At 45.6% G+C, this 23,041-nt stretch overlaps 2 protein-coding genes and 1 pseudogene across 2 annotated transcripts; 1 reads left to right on the top strand and 2 right to left on the bottom strand.

Annotated features, from left to right (window-relative positions):
- Positions 1 to 421: 421 nt before the first annotated feature.
- Positions 422 to 20,181, bottom strand: LOC136449681 (rust resistance kinase Lr10-like). The gene is made up of 6 exons (XM_066449837.1): positions 19,920 to 20,181; positions 8,064 to 8,547; positions 7,762 to 7,934; positions 7,054 to 7,677; positions 6,818 to 6,859; positions 422 to 943 (listed from the first exon to the last, which is right to left on the bottom strand). The coding sequence occupies exons 1-6, from the start codon at positions 20,179 to 20,181 to the stop codon at positions 513 to 515; spliced, it is 2,016 nt and encodes a 671-aa protein (XP_066305934.1). The 3' UTR covers positions 422 to 512.
- On the bottom strand, positions 12,826 to 17,853 carry LOC136451173 (uncharacterized; annotated as a pseudogene).
- A 783-nt stretch (positions 20,182 to 20,964) lies between the features above and the next one.
- LOC136454405 (rust resistance kinase Lr10-like) lies at positions 20,965 to 22,777 on the top strand. Its single transcript, XM_066454844.1, has 2 exons — positions 20,965 to 21,442; positions 22,596 to 22,777. The coding sequence occupies exons 1-2, from the start codon at positions 20,965 to 20,967 to the stop codon at positions 22,775 to 22,777; spliced, it is 660 nt and encodes a 219-aa protein (XP_066310941.1).
- Positions 22,778 to 23,041: the final 264 nt, after the last annotated feature.

Below are 23,041 nucleotides of genomic sequence, written 5' to 3'. Positions count from 1 at the left end.
TCCGTTCTGATTCCTCCCAAAACTTATGAATTCGGTTTCGATGGCAGGCAGGATCGCAGCATATGGAAGTACAAATTCGCATGCATATGAAATTCACCAAAATTTTTATTCATGATACGAGTACATGGTCATCCACGAAGCCACTGTTCGCCTAAACGGTCGTTTAGCCCGTTTAAACACCGTGTAAACGCTACACGGTGGTCCGTCATTTCCGTTTAATCACCCGTTTACCCCGTTTAATTGACCGTTTAGCCCGTTTAATGGGACGTTTTGCCCGAATAATGGCTAAACGGTAGGTGACCAACTGTTTACCGTTTAGCGTTTAGGAAAACACTGCACGAAGCTGCTGGACTACTGGTGCCTGATGCAGCCGCATTACAGCATATAATCGAATTACAGAGCACTGCAATCGACTAAATATTGAGCATCGTCCAAGTATAACCGTGAATACAGATTTTCAGATTCTAGCTACCTGTAGCACATTGGCAGTTCATCTTGTGGAATCAGTAACCTCATTCATTCTCTGAGATTGCACTCAACTCCGAAGAGAAATGGAAAGTACCAGCTACAGAATTCTGCTCATCCCCACAGAAGAATGGCTCGGGAGGTATCTGCAGACCATCAACGCCAGCTTCAAGCATCCCAATGACCTCACTCATCGTTGGTCGATCATGTGAGTTCATCTGAATGCACCATAGCCCAACAACGCACAGCTTCCTCTCCACCTCATGGATATCAAAAGCTTCGCAAATCTCGCCTACCTCTTGCCGAGTTAGATGATTATACACCCAAGCTGGGTAGTACGTCTGGCTTCTCCTTTCTGCATGTTGGTCTAAGTTCCTTCGTCCCCCAGCCATCTCCAGCAATAGCATCCCGAAACTGTAAACATCTGACTTGCATGAAACAACACCGAAATTACGGGATATCATCTCGGGAGCTATGTGTTAGTTGATCTTCACCAATAGGCCCAACGGCTTATTGGACCCTTGTATCTGCTCCCTGATCGGGGGAGCCCAACTCTAATATGGTTGGTGGGTCCCTGTCGCACAGCACAAATAAAAGAGAGGTGGGGATCACGGCTCGAGCTACGAGGTTTGAAGGAGCCGCCACACCCACCTACGAAAAACCCTAATCCGATCAAAGGTCGTGCTACCAGCGACGGGATGTGCCCCGCCACCGCTGTCGTTCCCCTGCAGGTCTACACCGGACCGCCGTCTCGCCATTGAGCCGGAGCTGCCCCTACACCGACGTCCACGCTGCTGCTGTGCCGCAACCGTGAAAGGCGAGAAGGGACTACCCCGATCTACGGTTTCACACTCAGAGGTACTAATCATTGATCTTAACAATGGTATCAGAGCTAGGTTGCCTCTGTGTAACCCTAACCCTAATCAGGTAAAAGAAGAAAGAAAGAGAGACCAGGGTGGCGGACGTCACTGTCTACCAGTCACCACCGCCACAGCGCGGGGGGGGGGGGGGAGAAAACAAGATTCATTCGGATCAGAGAAGAGATAGGACCCTCGGCTCACGAAGCCGAACCCTAACCCAAGAACAGAACATATCTAATTTGGATCTAAGAAAAGAAAAGAGTTCCTTTCGGATCTGAACAGATAAAGGTTCCCCAAGCCTAACCCTAACTGGATGAAAGGAAGGGCTATCGGCACTTCAAGCCGAACCCTAAACCCGTAAAAGCCTTCAATGGGAAGAGAAACAGTAGTAGAAGAAGAAGAGTGGATTCGGATTTGGTCAAACCCTAAGACTAACCCTAATTTTAACCCCAATCCCAAATCGGGTTAATCCCAAAAGAAGGGGAAAGGGGAAGAAGGGAAAAGAATCCGGGTTCAACCGAACCCTAACCCTAACTCGCATGGAGAAAGGGAAAAGGGAAAGCCATTCGGATAAACTCCAAAAGAGAAAAAGAAATCAAAAGAAAACGAACCCTAACCCTTGATCCCCTTTTCGGGTGAACAAGCGAAAAGAAAAGAAAGAAAATGCAACTCAAATCCAAAGGGGAAGATCCAAACCCTAACCAGTTCGGAAAAGAGAAACGAGATCCAAATCGAAAAGAAGAAGGGGATGGGAAAGGAGAAAGGGAAAGGGGAACGAAAAAACCTCGTCGGGCGTCGGAAAAACCCTTCGTCGACGCGGGAGAAGAAGACCGAGCCGGGCTCGCTGCTTGCCGAGCTCGGCCAAGGGGTCGCCACGGCCAGGCCGCTCGACGGCGGCGCGCTCACTCGCTGGGGAGCGCGCACGCCGTTGAGGGGGGCCAGCGGCGGTGCCATGGTCGCCTTCACTCGCTCGTTGTGCTCGCTGCGCTGAGGTAGAGAGAGGAGAGAGCGGCGAAGAAGAGAGAGGAAGCAGCCGAAAGAATGAGCTAGGGTTTTCGCTCACGGGCGCGCGGCGTCGGCTTTTATACGAGCGAGATGCGCGCTCGGCCGTCGGATATGAATGGATGGCCGAGATTGAATGGGCTAAGTCGCGGCCCAGGCGGGCGAGCGGGCACGAGGGACTTTGCCGGCCCAGGCCCAGGTTGCGGCCTGGGTGCGGGTTGCGCGCGCGAAAAGAAAGGGGCCGAGCCGTTTCTGCGGTTTTTGGGCCGAAACAGTACAGTTTGAGTCTAGTTTTGCATTTTTTTCTTTTTCTAGAAAATTAAAAAATGCAAATTGGCTCAAAAGAAAAATAGAAAAGTAATTTTTCCCTGTGGGTAAAATTCAAGAAATTGAGTGAAATTTTTTCCACCGCTAAAGAAAAAGTATATTCTCCAGTGATTTTGAACCGACATGATATTTAACTGGAGAAAAAGAAAGTTTTTCCAGTAAATGTTTATTTCCTGGAAATTGATTAATGGATTAAAGAAAATAGAAAAAGCAATTTTCCCTGTGGGTAAAATTCAAGGAAAAGAGAGTTTTTCCACAGCCAAAGAAATTATTGATTCTTCAATTATTTTGAACCAATGTGGTATTTAATTGGAGAAAAAGAGTTTTGATAAAATTATGATGTTGTTATTTTCTAACCAACGTTGTTAATAACAATATCATAATGTTAATGATTTATGCATTAATTCTACTTCTGCCCAACGGTGATGTAGAATTAGTGTATAAGAACAGATGTTAATTTTAATGATTTATGCATTAATTCTACTTCTGCCCAATGGTGATGTAGAATTAGTGTGTAAGAACAGTTGTGAATGTTAAAGATTTATGCATTAATTTTATTTCTGTCCAACGGTGATGTAGAATTAGTATATAAGAATAATTGTATGTTTTGATTTTGACCAACGTTGGAATCAAGGCATGCAAATGATGTTATTTTATGTTAAGAAAAGTTTTGACCTAGTTTTTATCTTGTCTAAGGTGGATTGGGCAGTCACCTCACCATGTTCCACTGAGTTTGTGGCACCGGTGAGAGAGACAAAAGAGAATGATGCCACTTGGGCAACTAAAGAAAGGGATTTTGAATCCCAAAAGATGTCCTATGACTTTTGAGTTTTGAGCATAGGAAGTGGGTCACTGCCAACAAAAAATATTTAGCTGTGATAAAGAACATGATTGAACCTGCAATTGTGGGCTTAATCCCAGTGTGTGACACGATCACTGAGTACCTCGATAGAATAAAGAGTTAGTTCACTGGCTCTTCAAAGACATATGCCACTCAGCTGATAAAACAGCTGGTGACATAAAATTAATCCGGAAATGATGGTATAAGAGAGCCCACGATGCATTATCGAAATTATGGCACTATCGTTCATGCCATATTTCGAGGGGAAGAATAGAAAGACAAGTTAAGAATGATAATCTTCCTCCATTAGAGCTCTCAGATTAAGAACAATACAAGGAATACATAAAAGGAAAGTATGTAAAGAAGAATTAAGAATGATGACAAACGAAACGCAGGAATTCTACAGATTATTCACACAGACATCTATGGTCAGCTTTCCTGTAAAGAGTGTGGATGGTTATGATTCGTTCATAACATTCACAAATGATTACTCCCATTATGGTCAAATTTATCCAATCAAAGAAAGAACAGAAGCATTGGATAAATTTAAGATATTAAAGATGAAGATAGTTAGGTCTGACCGTGAGGGAGTACTACGGTCGGCATACCCTAAAAGAATGGCATAGTAGCCCAGTATTCTACACCGGATGAACCTCAGTAGAATAAAGTAGTTAAAAGAATCAATCGTACCCTGATGGATATGGTGGGCAGTATGATAAGTTACTCCACCTTATAGTTGAGCCTATGAATGGAGGCGTTAAAACTGTCACTCATATTCTCAATAGAGTATCAAGAAAGTCGGTGCCTAAAACACCGTATGAGTTGTGGACAGAAAGAGTACCCTCACTAAACACTTGAGTGTGTAGGGGAGCCCTGCTGAGACTAAAGTATTTAACCCAAATATTGGGAAACTAGATCCCAAAATAGTAAGTTGCCATTTCATTGGCTACAAAGAAAAGTCAAAAGGTTTTCGTTTCTACTGTCCAGAGTGACATACAAAGTTTATGAAAACGAGACACACTGTTTTCCTTGAAGATGAAAAGATGAGGGGGAGCATGGTAGCTCGAGAAATTGACCTTGAAGTGTAGCGGGTGTATGCGCCCACTCCAATGATTCATGAGCCAATTTTCTCACTACATGCTGTCGCTGCACCAACAGTGCAAGATACTATGGTGTCAACACCTGTTGTTATTCCGCCTGTGGCAACAATGAATGAAAATGAGGAACCTGATCTTTAGGATCCTATAGAACCTATTGACACACATGAAGGAGAGCAACAACAGCCTCAAACAGAAGATGTGCCAAATGTGGAGGCCCCTGGAAGGTCTCAAAGAGTTAGTAAATAAGCTATTCCTGCTGATTATGAAGTGTACAACACTAAGGAATTTCAAATGGAGGATGATCCCACCTCATTTGAAGAAGCCATGAGAAGTGATCATTCATCAAAGTGGCTTGAGGCCATGGAAAATGAAATAAAATCAATGAATGCCAATAAAGTTTGGGACTTGGAAATAATTCTTAAAGGAGCCAAAACAGTAGGCTGTAAAAGGGTCTACAGAACAAAACTTGACTCTCAAGGGAATATAGAGAGATATAAAACGTGACTTGTGGCAAAAGGCTTTATGCAAAGAGAAAGAATTGATTACAATGAAACCTTTTCTCTAATCTCATGTAAAGTTTCCTTCAGAATCATAATGGCATTAGTGGCACATTACGTTTTAGAATTACATCATATGAATATAAAGACGGCATTTCTCAATAGGGACTTGGAGGAAAATGTTTACATGGCACAACCGAAAGGTTTTATCATGAAAGGAAAAGAACGAATGTGATGCCGCCTAAAGAAATCCATTTATGGATTAAAGCAAGCTTTAAGACAGTGGTACTTGAAGTTTGATCAGTCAATAAAGAATTTTGGGTTTTAAAGAGAATGTAGAGGACAATTGTGTCTATGCAAAGTTTAAGAATAGGAAGTTTATCTTCCTTGTCCTGTATGTGGATGATATCTTACTTGCTAGTAGTGATGTCAGTCTACTACAGGAGACAAAGAAGTTTTGTCCTCAAAACTTGATATGAAAGATCTTGGTGAAGTCTCATTTGTTCTAGGGATCGAGATTCACCGAGATAGAAGAAAATGGGTATTAGGATTGTTACAAAAGGCATACATAGAAAGAATCTTAAAGAAATTCAGTATGCACAAATGTAGTCCCTCACCTACTCCTATAGTCAAGGGCAACAGATATGGGGATTTTAAATGCCCTAGGAACCAATATGAGCTCAATCAAATGAAAGTGGTTCCATATGTTTCAGCTGTCGGAAGCTTGCAGCATGCTCAAGTATGTACGTGCCCTGGCTTGACATTTGTTACCGGGTTTTACTTGGCAGATTCTAGAGTAATTCTGAAATAGAACACTGAAATTGATAAATGCCTCATGATGACGTATAGAAGATCTGATTGACTCCACATAGTGGGATATTCAGATTTTAATTATGTGAGAGTGAATATATATCCAGACGTGGATTTTTTATCATCTTGCAAAGGGGAGCTATTTCATGGAAAAACTCAAAGCAAACTGTCACTACATCGTCCACAACGTATGACAGTTTGTAGCGTGTTATGAGGCAACGGGCAGGTGAACTGACTAAAGAAGTTCATACCCGGTTTGAAGGTGGTTGACGACATCTATAGACCACTAAAGTTATACTACGATTATAATCTGGCAATACAGGATGCTCACAACATAAGTTAAGTGGTGCTGCCAAACACATTGACATAGAGTATTATATTGTGAAAGATAAAGTCCGGGATCAAGTCATAAGTCTTGAGCATATAAGTATAGAAAAGATGCTCGCGGATCCGCTTATAAAAGGCTTACCACCCAACGTGTTCAGAGAACATGATGTTCAGAGAACATGTAGCTAGCATGGGTTTAAGGGAAAGCCTATAAAATTCCTAGACAAAAGAAGGCTCAAAGATAAGTATCTATTTCAGAACAGAACAGTGAGTTGTAGCTGTTAAGTCTATCGACAATGGACCGTGACGATGAGACATGCTCTATGAGCTAATCTGTAATGGAATGAACAAAAGTAAATGATATGAAAGTGAAAGATGGAATGAGATCAAAGGGGAGAATGTTAGTTGATCTCCACCAATAGGCCCAACGGCCTATTGGGCCCTTGTATCTGTTCCCTGATCGGGGGAGCCCAACCCTAATATGGTTGGTGGGCTCCTGTCGCACAGCACAAATAAAAGAGAGGTGGGGATCACGGCTCGAGCTACGAGGTTCGAAGGAGCCGCCACACCCACCTACGGAAAACCCTAATCCGATCAAAGGTCGTGCTGCCAGCGACGGGATGTGCCCCGCCACCGCCGTCGTTCCCCTGCAGGTCTGCACCGGACCGCCGTCTCGCCACCGAGCCGGAGCTGCCCCTACATCGGCGTCCACGCTGCTGCTATGTCGCAACAGTGAAAGGCGAGAAGGGACTACCCCGATCTACGGTTTCACACTCAGAGGTACTAATCATTGATCTTAACACTATGTGCCCAATAGTTCCTGTTGTCCCTGGGGTACAATTTGGCTAGCCCAAAGTCGGCAATTTTAGGAGTGAAGTTATTGTCTAAAAGGATGTTGTGTGGTTTGATGTCAAAGTGCAGAATCTGCATTTCACAGCCTTGGTGCAAGTAGTAGATTCCTCTGGCAATGCCTAAAGCTATTTCATTGAGCTTATACCAGGAAAATCTTTGCTCAGAAGAGAAGATGTACTTATCAAGAGATCCACGAGGCATGTACTCGTAGACGAGCGCCCTCTTCATTTCTTCTGAACAAAACCCCACAAGACGCACTACATTGACATGGTGGATACTTCCGATGGTGGACACTTCACTGATAAATTCGTCTCCGTTGCACAACAAATTGCCCAACATTTTGACAGCAACATTGACATCACCTGGAAGCATGCCTTTGTACACGGATCCATAGCCTCCTTGGCCCAGCTTCTCTCTGAAGTGTCCTGTGATTGCAGTGATGTCAGTATAGGCATACCTTGTTGGGCTAAGAGCATGTTGCATTTGGAGAAACTTCTCGACTGCATCAATAGATATCCTTGTTTTCCAGTATTTGTAGGCGAGGAAGGTCAATACAGCTAATGGAGAAGACACAAACCTCGATAGTATTCCAAATACTGCAGATAAAAGATTGCAGGATTAAGTAAGATGAATGCAAGGACGCAGCCTTAATGATCTAAAATGATGAAATTCTCTCATACCTATCACGAACTTCACAATGTCTACAGCAGATATCACGGCGACCACAGCCCAAAATAATTTAGTTCGGTAGGAGTAATTATTTACACATCTTAAGAAATGAAGGTCGATCCCAAAAACAGTGGCAAAGGTCTGATCCACAATGCTTGAGTTAGATATTTTATCGTTGTAGTAACTGCAGGTTTTGTCACAGTACATCAAACAGAATTAATTGGGGTGAGGACTGGAGCACCTTCAATAAAATTAAATTTTGAAAGGAAATAAAAACACAGAGAAGTCAGTAGCCCACAGAGCTCATACTCACCCCTTTGCCTCTTTCAGGCATAAGTTAATGATCTGATGATATGTCGTGCCAATGCGATAATAAGGAAACCTAACAGAAAAGCCATTCCTCATAAAGTTTACAATATCTTCGTAACTTGCATTATCTGGCCGCTTCACATGCCAACTGCCCAAAGGAATCATGGACAAGTATCTACATGACGGCTTGATGTATCCAACCCTAGGGAAGAATGTGGTAATGAAGACATAAACAAAGGAATTCTTCATACTTCGGCAATTGACAGGCCTGTAAATACCACTAGAGCAACTGATGAACAAGGAAGAAGCATCACTTAGCATCTCTGAACAACTCACAAAGGCAGCCCAAGTTACTGTATCAGGATCCAGCAGGGTGCTGCCTTCGGATCGCAAACCATTTATATAGGGATGTTGGTTGCTCGCAGGAATGGGACAGCTGCTATTATCCAAATTGGCATCAACGACCCAGAAAGTAGATTTGGTATAGGTGAAGGACCATAAACGGCGACCAGAGGGGGGTGAATGGGAGCCGTAAAATTTCTCGCGAAATATTTGGCCGCTGTCCCAATAATCACCACCAAACACGCAAATCGACCCAACTAGTGGATGGATGTTCCTTAGGAACATAACGGGACACCACGAAACCAACAGATCAAACGGGACACGAAACGGAGATCAATCGACCACTCTAGGAATAAAACAGTGAACGCACATAGGCTAAAAATTCAGACCGACAGTGAAAGAAATCGGACCAGCCAGCTACGGTTGGATCAGCCTACTGTCCCTGGAGTCCGAGAGATGAAACTGAATTGATATCTATGCAAACCCTGAGTAGTAATTCAAGCTGAATGAATTTAGATTAATACTCTAATGATGAGTCATAAATGCTTGGAATGACTACTCACAAAAGCAAACTGCTATGCTGGACAGAACATGCAACCTGTAGGCAATATGCAGTAGAAAAAAAAATTGCGGCGCTGCTGCTGCTCTTGGGTTGTGCGTGCAGGGTTCTGGATGAGCACGGATCGGTGCTAAGTGGCAGCTCACTGTGCAGTGGCGAGCACCCTGCTTGGCCCCAAGGGCGAGCACCTGACGGTGCAAGAATGGACCTGCGTACACGGCTCGCTTCCTGTGGAGAACGACAGACGGACAACCGGTATAGCAAGGCTTAGAGACGAACGCCGCTCGGTTGAGCACGCTCGGCGCTTGAGCGCACGGCGCTGGTAGCGTTGCCGCTGCTTGGCCTGCTCCTGTGCTCGGCTTCCAGGAGATGAACAGAACAGCCACAAATAGAAGACCGAGCGAGCAACCAGAGAAGGGGTGCTGACCACGAAATCGAAGAAAACTCGACCAAATCAGAACGAGTGGTTCCCAAACTTTGCACAGGTGAAATTGAACTAGCTACGAACAAATCCCCAAAGAATCATCGCTTGGGACCAACCCAAACTCCGGGAATATCAAATCGCGGCTATGAACGAAAATGGAGAAAAATAGCACAACATGAACACGAAAAATCACAGTCAAAATACATGAATCCCAGAGGGCACGAGGAGGATTCGGGCCTCCATTCCCACACCAAAAATCTCACGAATACAAGCACAAATTTTTGTTCTTGGACCTCTCTAGTAAGAACACTAAAAGGAAGGAGAAAAACTACAGGAAACAAAAAAATGAGAATAGGAGAGGTGAGGGAGATGGGGGCTCCCTCATCCTATTTAACAGGGCTATTACACATTCCCAGTTTTGCCCCTGGATACAAATGAGTTGAACCGCTAAGCCCAAGGGCGTTGTTGTCCAACCCGGTGTAATCTTGATCCGACGGCCACCGCGCCTACTCACCGGTAGCTTCGCCTCGACGCGAACTCCCCGATGCCGCCACGTGCCGTTCGTCCCTCCTCGGAACCTCCGCCCGGGTTTTGAGGCCCAAACCCGTAAACCGTCCATCCGATGGTTTTGAGACCCAAACCATCAAACCGTCCGTGGGTAGCGTACTCCATACGTGTCCCCCGCCATCCGACGCGTGTCACCACCGTCCTCGACCGGCCGGCCCACCAAGTCCTCCTGAGCCTCGCTCGACTCACGCGTCCGCCGTCTTGACCCGGTCAACACCGTCACTCCATGTCTTCTTGCACTTGTCGATGTCCCAAGTGTCAGCCACTGCGGCTAGTCACCCGGCCTCTGGGTTCCTCGGTCCAAGCCTCACGTCCATCCTTCACCGCTCCCGGTCTGTCGGCACGGCACGTCCTCCTTGACCTTCACCTCACCGTCGACCACCGCATCCGAGCTCCACACTTGCACAACACAAGCCAAAAGACATGTCGCACACATAGCTTTCGCCATGGTAGGGTTAGTCACCACTCAACCCACTTCATGGATCACATTGACAATCATTCATCACAAAATGAACACATAAGAGTACTTATCAACCTTGTGTTCGCAATCTCCCCCTTGATGAGTGCATTGTCAACACCAATACACGAACAGCTTGAGCAAAAGAAAAAAAAAGAAGATAAAACAAAGAACTCACCCAAATGACCAAAAGCCAAAGAAAAACCAAGAACTGGGTTATTTGAAAATGAGCAAAACTTGGTCCCCAAAGACATGGGCAACGGCTCGACGCAACCAAGTAAAACAAAGCTAGCCCTCAAGAAGAGGCAATGGGCTCAACACCACTAGCAAAGCTCGAAAAGCCGAAAAACTGCTAGACCCTCCAGAAGAGGCAAAGGCTCAACACATCTAGCAAAACACCTCAAATGCAACTCCCCCTGAACAAGTGCAATCTCTCTCAAATGAATGCATATCTCTCAACTTTAGGTGGAATTGGAAGTTTCTTCCCCTTTTCTAAATATTTCTCCTCTTGTGTCCCCTTGTGACATTGTGAGTGTGGAAACTTCTCCCCCTTGTTGACACATGCACTTATCAAGCTAGAGCCCAAGGATTGCAACTCCCCCTCAAAACAAGCTATGAATGCAGAAATGCACGAATGTAGAAGCTTCAAGATTATAGCAAGTAGATTGAAAGGATGCTCTAGTGGATGTTGTCATGTATATATAGTAACACATACAAGTGCTAGCAAATGCTCAAGGTGACCAAATGAGACGAAATATGGCATTTAAGCAAGTTTGATCAAGTTTGAGCAATTTTAAAAAAGGGTTCACCACCAAAGGAGCACATAGCAAAGATAGAAAGGAGATCGACCTTGTGCTACACATGTATGCAAAGTGAACTACCCCAAACAAAGTTCACACATCATGTCATGAGACAAACTTGTGGTTTGATCAAATTTTAGATACCAATTGAAATTTATCGGAGTTATGTAGCTTATTACCAAAGTTTGTCAGACAAGTGTGTGCGGGAGGTTATCTGTGCCATCAAAACCTGACTTAGCGACCATGTCAAGCCTATGCCAAAGGCAATCAGAAGCTTAAGACAATGATCTCGGTATCCATTACAGAGCTCAAGTTCACCAATAAGTGCAATTTGGAGCTGTCTCGATACTCTGACATAGGATAGTACAGACTCATCCCGATCTTTTCAAATCACTTAGTTTGATTTTCAAGTTTTAGCACAAATTCAAGTTTCTCAAGCAAGTGTGTAACTCAAGGTATGAGTCGTAGCAACTAAGCATATATATGAAGCAAGAAAAAGATCTCGACACATTCTACACATGCTAGTGCCACAAGTAGTGGTGAACACATTTCATGTTTCAACAAGTTTTAATCAAGTTCACAGCTTGGAAAACAAGCTTAGCTCATAACATTCATCAATTGATCAAAAGGAGCCTAAGCCAAAAGCACATCATGTATATCCATAACATCCTCAACAAGAGCATAGTGTCAATCTAGCTACTATAAGGATGAAGCTCAGGATGCAATATGATACATGATGATATGATATGCAAGTATGATATAAAAACAAAAGCAAAGGCTAAACTACAAAGAAAAACAAAACTAGAAAACAACAACCAAAGTTCCCCTCCTCTAAAAAGGGAAACAAACTCCAAGCTCCCCTCGCAAGCGAGCAAACTGGGCTTGGTCAAGTGGTTTGGTGAAGATATCTGCGAGCTAGTTTTGGGTATCAATGTGGTGCAGATTGATATCACCTTTCTCATAGTGGTCACGCAAGAAGTGAAAGCGAACTTCTATGTGCTTTGTCTTTGAGTGAAGGACTGAGTTTTTGGCTACACTTATGACACTGGTGCTGTCACAAAACAAAGGCACTCGCCTAAACTCTAACCCAAAGTCTCTCAGAGTAGCTATCATCCAAAGCAACTGGGAACAACAAGCAGCAGCGGCAACATACTTAGCTTCTGTGGTGGATTGGGCGACGCTAGACTGCTTGTGAGAAGACCAAGACACAAGAGAAGATCCAAGAAACTGACAAGTCCCTGAAGTGGACTTTTTCTCAACACGACAACCAGCATAATCCGCATCAGAATACCCGCAAAGAGAAAGAGAGGAGGAGGATGAAAACCAAAGACCAAACTTGGGTGTGAAACAAAGGTACCTGAGGATCCGCTTGATGGCTTGACGATGAGACGTGCGCGGCGAAGACTAAAAGCGCGCGCACAAGCACACTGTGAACTGGATGTCTGGTCTCGTCGCCGTTAGGTACAGCAGGGACCCGATCATGCTTCGGTATTCCTTCTGGTCCACGGCTTCTCCCTCCTTGTCCTCATCCAGGGCCATCGTGGTTGACATGGGCATCGAAAGAGGCTTGGCCTCACCCATATCAAATTTCTTGAGCATGTCCTTGGTGTACTTGCCTTAGTGCACGAACATCCCCTCATGAGTTTGCTTGATTTGCAGCCTGAGGAAGAAAGTCAATTCACCCATCATGCTCATCTCAAATTCCCTGCTCATAGTATCTGAAAACTTGGCAACAAGAGCATGAGAAGAGCCACCAAAGATTATATCATCCACGTATATCTGACCCAAAATGGATGTCTGTGCCTTGCTTGAGGAGGAACAAAGTCTTATCTACGGAACCCATCCTAAAACCCTTATCAAGTAAGAAAGCTTTCAAACGCTCATACCAGGCTCTTGGGGCTTATTTCAAACCATACAAGGCTTTGTGGAGTTTAAAAACATGGTTGGGGTACTTTGGATTTTCAAAGCCAGGGGGTTGCCTCACATAAACCTCTTCCTCTATGTACCCATTCAAGAACGCACTCTTCACATCCATTTGATATAGCTTGAACCCTTTTGAAGCTGCAAATGCTAAAAGAATCCTAATGGCTTCTAGACGGGCAACAGGAGCAAAGGTTTCTTCATAGTCTATTCCCTCTTTTTGGCAAAAACCCTGAGCCACTAATCTCACCTTGTTTCTCACCACCACCCCATCCTCACTCTGCTTGTTCTTGTAAACCCACTTTGTACCTATGGGGTGGCACTCTGGTGGAGGTAGAACTAAAACCCACACTTGGTTCCGCTCAAAGTTCTCTAACTCCTCATGCATAGCATTAACCCAATTGGCATTAGATAGTGCATGTCCAATATCTCGAGGCTCAAAAGAAGCTATGAAAGCAAAATGAGCGAAATGGGAAATATGATAAGACTTGGAACGCGTTACCCTTTCATCGATGTCGCCAATCATGGTCTGAGGAGGATGGTGTCGCTGGATGTGTCGAGGTGCACCTAAAGACGAAGTCGCCTCCCCCTCATCCACAGCTAGGGCCTCCTCAGTCGATTGAGGAAGTGGCTCGCACGGACCCCATGAAGTAGAGGTGGAGGGCTCGGGGCCGTGAGCCGAAGTGGTCGAAGCTGGCTTGATCGGGGCAGCCGGTTGAGATGGCTTGGGATCATCCCAATCGGCGTCATCGTCCTCCTCAATGAAAATGCTGTCACCCATCTCTTCATCACTTGCACATTCAAAGACAGAAACAGAAGAGGGCATGGTTTCGTCGAAGGTGACTTCACAAGTCTCCATTACACGGTTAGTCTCAAGATTAAGCACACGGTACGCATGCGAATGAGAAGCATAACCGAGAAATATACCGTCCAAAGATCTAGATTCAAACTTGTCAAGATTACCTTGCTTAAAAATGAAGCACCTACAACCGAAGACTCAAAAATGACTCACCTTGGGTGGACGCCCAAACCGCAACTCGTAGGATGTCTTCTTCAAGAAAGCACGTAGGAAAATGCGGTTTGAAACATGGCAGGCGGTGTTGATGGCTTCGGCCCAGTAACACCTAGGAGTCCTATGCTCATCGAGCATTGTCCTAGCCATTTCAACCAAAGTCTGATTTTTGCGCTCAACAACACCATTCTGCTGAGGGACATAGGGCAAAGAAAATTGATGTTCAAGACCAAACGAAGCACAGAAGGTGTCAAACTGTGAGTTTTTGAACTCAGTGCCATTGTCACTACGGATAGCTCGTATGGCATTCTTTGGTAACTCAGTTTGCAACCTCAAGATCAAGTCACGAGCATGAGAAAATGCTTCGTCCTTGCCCTCCATGAAAAACACCCAAGAATAGCGAGAAAAATCATCCACGATCATGAGAACGTACCACTTCCCTCCCTCTAACTGAACCCGAGCTGGACCAACAGTGTCCATATGAAGTAGCTCACCGGGTCTCATGGTCATGACCTGAGTCACTGGAGGATGGGAAGCAACCACCATCTTCCCGTGTCGATAGGGATGGCATACCAGATCCTTCTCAAACTTAAGTTTGGGCAATCCTCGGATCATGTCAAGAGAACTCAACCTCACTAGGAGATCGAAGCTCAAGTGACCAAGTCTCCTATGCCACTTCCACAAATCAGAAGAAGATCCGGCAACCAAACAGCGAGAAGAACTGAAAGACTGAGAGAAATCAGCTCTGAAAACTTGGCCGAAAGGAATGATCTGACAAACTAGATGTCCCTAAGAATCGAGCACACGAGAAAGTCTAGTCTTAAAGCGCACCTCAAACCCATCTTGAAGGAGTTGTGAAACAGAGAGTAAATTGAAATGCAGGCTTGAAACCAAAGCAACGTCCTTCAAGATAAAAGACTCGTTGACCCGAATGGTCCCACGAGATAAAACCTTACCTTTGCTATTGTCCCCAAATGTGATGTACTCCTTGTATTGCATGGGGTCAAGGCTGGAGAACCATTGGGAACTTCTGGTCATGTGGCGCGAACAGCCAAAATCAACAAGCCATGTGTTCTCCAGGCCTCTGCTCTACATCAATAGAAAGATAGGGGGTGAGCAAATGGCATAACACTGGGGTTAGCGAAATGAGGAGAATACCAGTGTTGAGTCATTTGCCCTGGAAAAGTGTTAGGAAAAACACCATACATGCCATGTCCCATTGGAGAGAAGCGATCACCACATGGAGGAAGATGTGGTCCGCTAGGAGTGTGGGACTGAAAGCCACTGTCGCGAGGTCCAGAGTCATATTGAACATGACTTGGGCCACGCCGGGCACGACCACCACGTGGTCTCGCCACCTGAGGCCTAGCACCTTGAGGCATTACACCTCTAGGCCTAACACTACACCTCTGAACAGGCGGTACATGTACGCCATGGGGAGGATGGTACATGTTCTGGTTGTTCAACTTGTACTCGCACCGCTCATCTCTCTTCCTCCTAAAGCAAAACTCAGCCAAATGACCATCTCTATGGCAATAGTCACACAGGTACCTCACCTCTCTCTTGGATGGTGGTTGACTCACTCTCTTGTGGGTGTGGTTCACTCTCTGAGGCTTTTTGGCTTTAGGAAGGGGTGCACTAGAGATGTTGGGTAGAGTATCGAGTGAGTTCTGAAAGTGGTTCGGTTTGGGAACCCAAACTTGCTTGGATGGTGGAGCTTTTGGTGGTTCTTCAAACACACCATCTTTGATCATAGGCTTGGTAGGCTCTGGTGGAGGGATTTTGATCAATTGGGGAGTGTTGGTGGGTTTCTCACTTGGGTTCAAACCACTATGTTCACCAACCTTGCCATAGACATGCTCACCCTTCTCACCTATAGCAAAGCCTACTCCCGATGAGTCAGTTCCCCACCTAAACTGGCTCACCATCATGCCCAACTGGGGCTCACTGCACGACACCCAGCTCAAGATGGACCGAAGTTGTGTGTTTTCTTCCTCGGTTCCCATCTTGTCGTGCCTGCAGGACTCAAGCTCCAACACCAAAGCTTCACATCGAACACATGTAGTGGTGCTGCTATCTGAGTTGGCCTTCTCAAGCTCAGCAAGTTTGGCAACCTTCTCTGCCAACTCAGATTGCAAGCCTGAGCAGGACTTGCACGCACCGAGCAACCCAGAATGAGACTTCAGCTCATCACATTCATCAAGCAAAATAGCATACTTGGATTACAAGTCAGAGAGGTTAGACATGTGTATAGCGCACTCATCACACTCCTCCTCCTCTGACACCACTACACCACTCTTGGCAAGCTCTAACTCCTTCAAAGCAACCTCTAGCTGGTCCTTAAACTCTTTTCTCTCGCGGGCAGCATGCTTAAGCAACTTATCTTGACTCATCAATGTATCATTCATAGTATCAAGCTCAAGCATAAGTGAGTCAAGTGTGGACGGTACCTCGTTTTCGTCATCGTCAACGTCGACGTCCTTTTTGAGCTTTGCTCCACCGTCAACCGCCATAGTGCAAAACCCACCACGGTTTGCACCGACGACAAAGCAAAGACCGTCGAGCTTGTCCTCGCGCTTCTTCTCGAACTCATCGTCGGTCGAGGGAGAAGAAGAGTGATCATCGTCGGAGTCATCGTCGAGGTCACTGAGGGAGGCGAGGAAGGCGCGTTCTTGAGCTTTGGCCTTCCTGCGGTATGCCTTCTTGATCGCCTCCTTGTCGAAGCTGCCCTTGGCCTTGTGCTTACCAGAGGTGTAGTCATGCTTATCCTTGCGCTTGCTGGAGTCGTACTTGTTGGTGAAGGGCTTCTTCTTGGGGCAGTGTGCGACGAAGTGGTCTGGATTTCCACATCCATAGCATCCCTCCTTCGGGCCACCACTGCATCGGCGGTTCAAACGGTTGTTGTGAAACCAAGAGAACCGACTGATGACGAGCGCCAACTCATCATCTCCAAGAGACTCCAGCTGCTCCTCTGTGACTGACATCAAGCACGACAAAGAGAAAGAAGCTTGTGAAGGGTTAGTCAATGAACTTGAACCACTACCTGAGACCAAAGCCATGGTTGGTGCAGAAGGATTCTTGAGCTTGGCTTGGGTTTGGTAGTCAATCTCCATGGACTTGAGCTTGCTGAAAAGCTCGTCGACGGTGAGGGTGTCGTAGTTGGCCAACTCGATGATCGCTGACACCTTCACATCCCATACCTTCCGATAAAGGGCATAGAGAAGCTTGAGCGCTCTCTCATGATCACTATAAGGTAGGTTGGCCTTGTTCGCTTTCATTTTGTTGACGATAGTCTGAAAGCGGGAAAACATGGCATCGATGGACTCGCCATCAAGCTGAGAGAAGTTCTCGTACTCGCGCTTGTACGTCTCATAGATTCTAGTCTTGACCTATGCGGTCCCCTCATGATAGCTCTAAAGCCTCACCCAGATCTCTCGAGCTGTAGTACAATCGGAGACACGCTCGAACTCAAAAAGCGAAAGACTCGAGAAAAGCACACAACGAGCTTTGCTATTTGCGTTGTGCCGATCCTTGTGATCCTGGGTGGTACGGGCCACGACAAGGAGCACAACGTAAGTAGCATCCTCGCAAATTTCCCAAACGAGCCAATTAATCCCCTGGAGATGCGCAGACATGCGGATCTTCCAATAAGGATAGTTGGACTCATCGAAGTGTGGTGGTTTGCCGGAACCACGCTCCATGTCGCCTTCGTGGATCACGGACCGATTAAGGTGGAATGATCCTTAACCGGCTCTGATACCAATTGAAGGACCGAAAACGGCGACCAGAGGGGGGGGGGGGGGTGAATGGGAGCCGTAAAATTTCTCACAAAATATTTGGCCACTGTCCCAATAATCACCACCAAACACGCAAATCAAATACTGTGATGTCCACGACCCAACTAGTGGATGGATGTTCCTTAGAAACACAACAAGACACCACGAAACCAACAGATCAAACGGGACACAAAACGGAGATCAATCGACCACTATAGGAATAAAACAGTGAACGCACATAGGCTAAAAATTCAGACTAACAGTGAAAGAAATTGGATCAGCCAGCTACGGTTGGATCAGCCTGCTGCCCCTGGAGTCTGAGAGATGAAACTGAATTGATATCTATGCAAACCGTGAGCAGTAATTCAAGCTGAATGAATTTAGATTAGTACTCTAATGATGAGTCATAAATGCTTGGAATGACTACTCACAAAAGCAAACTGCTATGCTGGACAGAAGATGCAACCTGTAGGCAATATGCAGTAGAAAAAAAAATTGCGGCGCTGCTGCTGCTCTTGGGTTGTGCGTGCAGGGTTCTGGATGAGCACGGATCGGTGCTAAGTGGCAGCTCACTGTGCAGTGGCAAGCACCCTGCTTGGCCCCAAGGGCGAGCACCTGACGGTGCAAGAATGGACCTGCGTACACGGCACAGTACAGAGAAGGGACGAACACCAGAGCGAGCAGCTTCCTGTGGAGAATGACAGACGGACAACCGGTATAGCAAGGCTTAGAGATGAACGCCGCTCGGTTGAGCACGCTCGGCGCTTGAGCGCACGGCGCTGGTAGCATTGCCGCTGCTTGGCCTGCTCCTGTGCTCGGCTTCCAGGAGATGAACAGAACAACCACAAACAGAAGACCGAGCGAGCAACCAGAGAAGGGGCGCTGACCACAAAATCGAAGAAAACTCGACCAAATCAGAACGAGTGGTTCCCAAACTTTGCACAGGTGAAATTGAACTAGCTACGAACAAATCCCCAAAGAATCATCGCTTGGGACCAACCCAAACTCCGGGAATATCAGATCGCGGCCATGAACGAAAATGGAGAAAAATAGCACAACATGAACACGAAAAATCACAGTCAAAATACATGAATACCAGAGGGCACGAGGAGGATTCGGGCCTCCATTCCCACACCAAAAATCTCACGAATACAAGCACAAATTTTTGTTCTTGGACCTCTCTAGCAAGAACACTAAAAGGAAGAAGAAAAACTACAGGAAACAGAAAAATGAGAATAGAAGAGGTGAGGGAGATGGGGGCTCCCTCATCCTATTTAACATGGCTATTACACATTCCCAGTTTTGCCCCTAGATACAAATGAGTTGAACCGCTAAGCCCAAGGGCGTTATTGTCCAACCCGGTGTAATCTTGATCCGACGGCCACCGCGCCTACTCACCGGTAGCTTCGCCTCGACGCGAACTCCCCGATGCCACCACATGCCGTCCGTCCCTCCTCGGAACCTCCGCCTGGGTTTTGAGGCCCAAACCCGTAAACCGTCCATCCGATGGTTTTGAGACCCAAACCATCAAACCGTCCGCGGGTAGCATACTCCATACGCGTCCCCGACCATCCGACGCGTGTCACCGCCGTCCTCGACCGGCCGGCCTGCCAAGTCCTCCTGAGCCTCGCTCGACTCACGCGTCCGTCGTCTTGACCCGGTCAACACCGTCACTCCATGTCTTCTTGCACTTGTCGATGTCCCAAGTGTCAGCCACTGCGGCTAGTCACCCGGCCTCTGGGTCCCTCGGTCCAAGCCTCACGTCCGTCCTTCACCGCTCCCGGTCTGTCGGCACGGCACGTCCTCCTTGACCTTCACCTCGCCGTCGACCACCGCATCCGAGCTCCACACTTGCACAACACAAGCCAAAAGACATGTCGCACACATAGCTTTCGCCATGGTAGGGTTAGTCACCACTCAACCCACTTCGTGGATCACATTGACAATCACTCATCATAAAACGAACACACAAGGGTACTTGTCAACCTTGTGTTCGCAATAGGAGATGCTAGTCACAAAGTATCGTCCATTATTGATGTGAATTATAGCCTTGCTATCAATACAAACCAGCTCGTATTCTGGAAAACCACAACCTTGTGGATCACCTTGCATACGGAATGGAGATCGAATGTCTTGAAGATGCCCACAGGAGAAAGAAGGGCAAAAGGCTTGCCCTTGAGTAGCTATCGCTTCAGTGTTTGTTATAAGTGTGGAAATCATGGCTAATGCTTGCAGGGGGAGAAGAAATGCATGAGAGCTAACCATTGAAGCTTAGCAAATGCAAGATTAGACAAGAAAGTTGAAGCAAGAGTAAAGGTGGAGGTTAATTATCTGTGGCTCGACCAGTACAGGAGGGAAGAGGAAGAGAAGTCAGGCCTGGCATCCTATCTGTTAGTCAAGCTGATGTGGACTTCCACTTATAGGAAATCCCTGTGATGCACACAATGCAAGGAATAAAAGTTAGAATTTTTCCACCTACGTCATGTGTCAATCGATGACCATAGAAGATTTATCAACGATTTTCTTCTATCATTTCAAGGAAACTCACTTTTGCAACCATATCTTCGTATCTTTGCCTTCTACCTTCATTTGTTGCAAACATGCTTCAACCTCTGCTCTTCTCAGTTCTCATTGAGATTTTTTTTTCTTCCCAGATGTAAGGAACTCATGTTGCTGAAGCAACTTATAGTTATATGAGCTAGCCCACCGATGCTTTGGGATGAGTCCTTTTGCAGCCCACCAAAGCTCCAACTTTTACTTTGCTTCCTAATTTGTACTCATTAAGTTTAACATGGTTGTCAAATAAGTAGTCAAACTATATGTTGACTAATCCGTTCCGGTCAATGGTCGTAGCGTGGAAATGATGACTATAGTGCAGCACTATACAAGAAATATCCCAGAAAGTCCACTTCACGAAGCCGCAAAGCTAGAATTCTTCCACCACAGTTGTGGGGCCATCACGACAAATAATTGAGGGTCATTGATTCTAAATCTTGTAGATGCAACCTTGCTTTGCCTGCTGGTTGCTGCCATTCTTCTGCCACACAAATGTCTAATTTGTTTGCTGTAGCTTTGGTGCTCTCATCTCTCAACTATGGAATCACGATGGCCACAGCAAGCAGTGATGAAAGCTTCTTCCAAAAGTGCCCAGCATCCAGTTGCAGCGAAGGAGGGCCAGAGATCCGATTTCCATTCCGCCTTGTAACCAGCCCTCTATCATGTGGTGCACCCGGCATGGAGTTAGTGTGCTCGAAAGCAGATACCATCCTGGTTCACCCAAATCTTGGCTTATGCAAGGTAATTGCCATCGGGTATAGGGTCAGTACTATAATCATTGTCCCACTTGCAGAATCCAAGTGCCCTTTTCAGAAGATCATCTCCACCAACCTATCAACTGATGTGTATAGCCCTTATGGGGATGATGCAACCTTAGTGAGTTGTTCAGCAGAGTTCATACCAAGTGATCCGGCCAGCATTGCTGGTCCCATCTCTTGCCTTGACAACACTAGCCAGTTCACGTACTATAGTTCAATAATACAATAATTAGCCCACCATAAAAATTTCATCACAATTGGACCATAGAAACTGCAGCTATGAATTATTCTAATTAATTATAGAAAAGCATAGATCTAAAGCCACAACAAAAACTTTGTACTAAAGCATACTGTATTATATATTCACTGTGTAGATCTACTCATGTGGAGTCCAAAAAAAAATTGGATTTTCGATTTTATGATTTTTCTGTGTTTTACTATGATTTTTTAAAGATTCAGCCGAAATAAATAAAAAAGAAAAAGACAAAACCGCTTTCAAAACTGCTGATAACAGGGTCAGGAGGTAAGATGAATAGTTTTAAAAGTTGAGGGAGGTGTTTTGCCCGGTTTTGAAGTTCAGGAAGAAAAAACGGACTTTCGCGAAAGTTGAGGAGGTAACGTGGACTTTTTCTGATAGCCTAGTGCAGTCCACCAGAGTGGGCCGACTACGAACTGGAAGGATGCAAGCCTGCAACAGTGCAGCACATGAATATTTTTACAGTGTTCGTTTGCTCGCCAGGTAATGCTTGGAAACAAAAATTCTCAAAAAAAAAAAATCTTGGAAACAAAAATCAACAGGAGGCAGTATAATGTGATTATCTTAGCAGCTGTTTAGCATAAATCAAAAGGCCCCAAGCATCGATCTCCGGCCAGGAATTGAGCACGTACAGTACTATCATGCATTCATGCATCTCCCCTGTTCGTAGAAAACCTGAGCGTTAGGATCTCAGCCCGGCAGTCTACTGTAACTGCGATGGCCACCACAAAATCAAGAGCCTCTCTGGCTGTTTGTCGCGGTACACAGTTCCATGCTTGATTAAAAAAAAATGTAGAGTTCAGAGACGCCCACGTGCTGCGGCGACGCTGCGATGCAGTATGGTGATCGATTTATGCGCACAGAAGTTGAACAATGAAGTTCCAGCCTTGTCAAACTGTTTCCAATGGCATCTTTTATTTCTCCAGTCCAGTGTGCTACGTGGTTCACTGTACACCACTGAAAGATTCAACACGGCAAACCTTCGACTATACTTGTTTACTCTATCTCCTTAGATTTTTCTTTTGCTTCCGCTCTGCCACAGGTAGCATCCTACGACCCAAAATGCAATCCAAGTAGCTCAATGCAAAACGCATAACACAAAATGACAGTGCTGAGTTCTTCCAGGACTCTCCACCTCCTGCCTATCTTCCTACTCCTACCAGTCAGCAACAGTACACCATCACCTTCAGCATCAGCAACCAATGCTCCTACACCATATGGTCAGCTGCTGTCTGAAATATATATAGTAGTCGGCTTGCCTAGAGTGGCAAGTGGTCTGAATTGTCCCTGAAAGGAATAGAGCAGCAGTTTAGAGGATTGAAAAAAGTTACATCATCTGCTGACGTGAATGTGTTATAGGAGTAATTATTAATTATCATGCAATAAACACTGATATTGGCATGATTTGCTGCACAATTTCATAACATTTTGCTGCTGAGGAACAAAATATTACTCAACAACTCGCAGGTGCATATGACTAATGATGAAACAAGTAAAACTGTTTCCAATGGCGTCTGTGCGTCTGTGCTGTGATTAGTCAAAAAGGAAAAAGAAA

Source organism: Miscanthus floridulus, chromosome 5 (genome assembly GCF_019320115.1).
Source record: "Miscanthus floridulus cultivar M001 chromosome 5, ASM1932011v1, whole genome shotgun sequence".
In the NCBI taxonomy this organism is placed as follows: Eukaryota; Viridiplantae; Streptophyta; class Magnoliopsida; order Poales; family Poaceae; genus Miscanthus; species Miscanthus floridulus.
The sequence above is the reverse complement of the archived record's forward strand: the minus strand, read 5'-3'. Positions and strand labels throughout refer to the sequence as shown.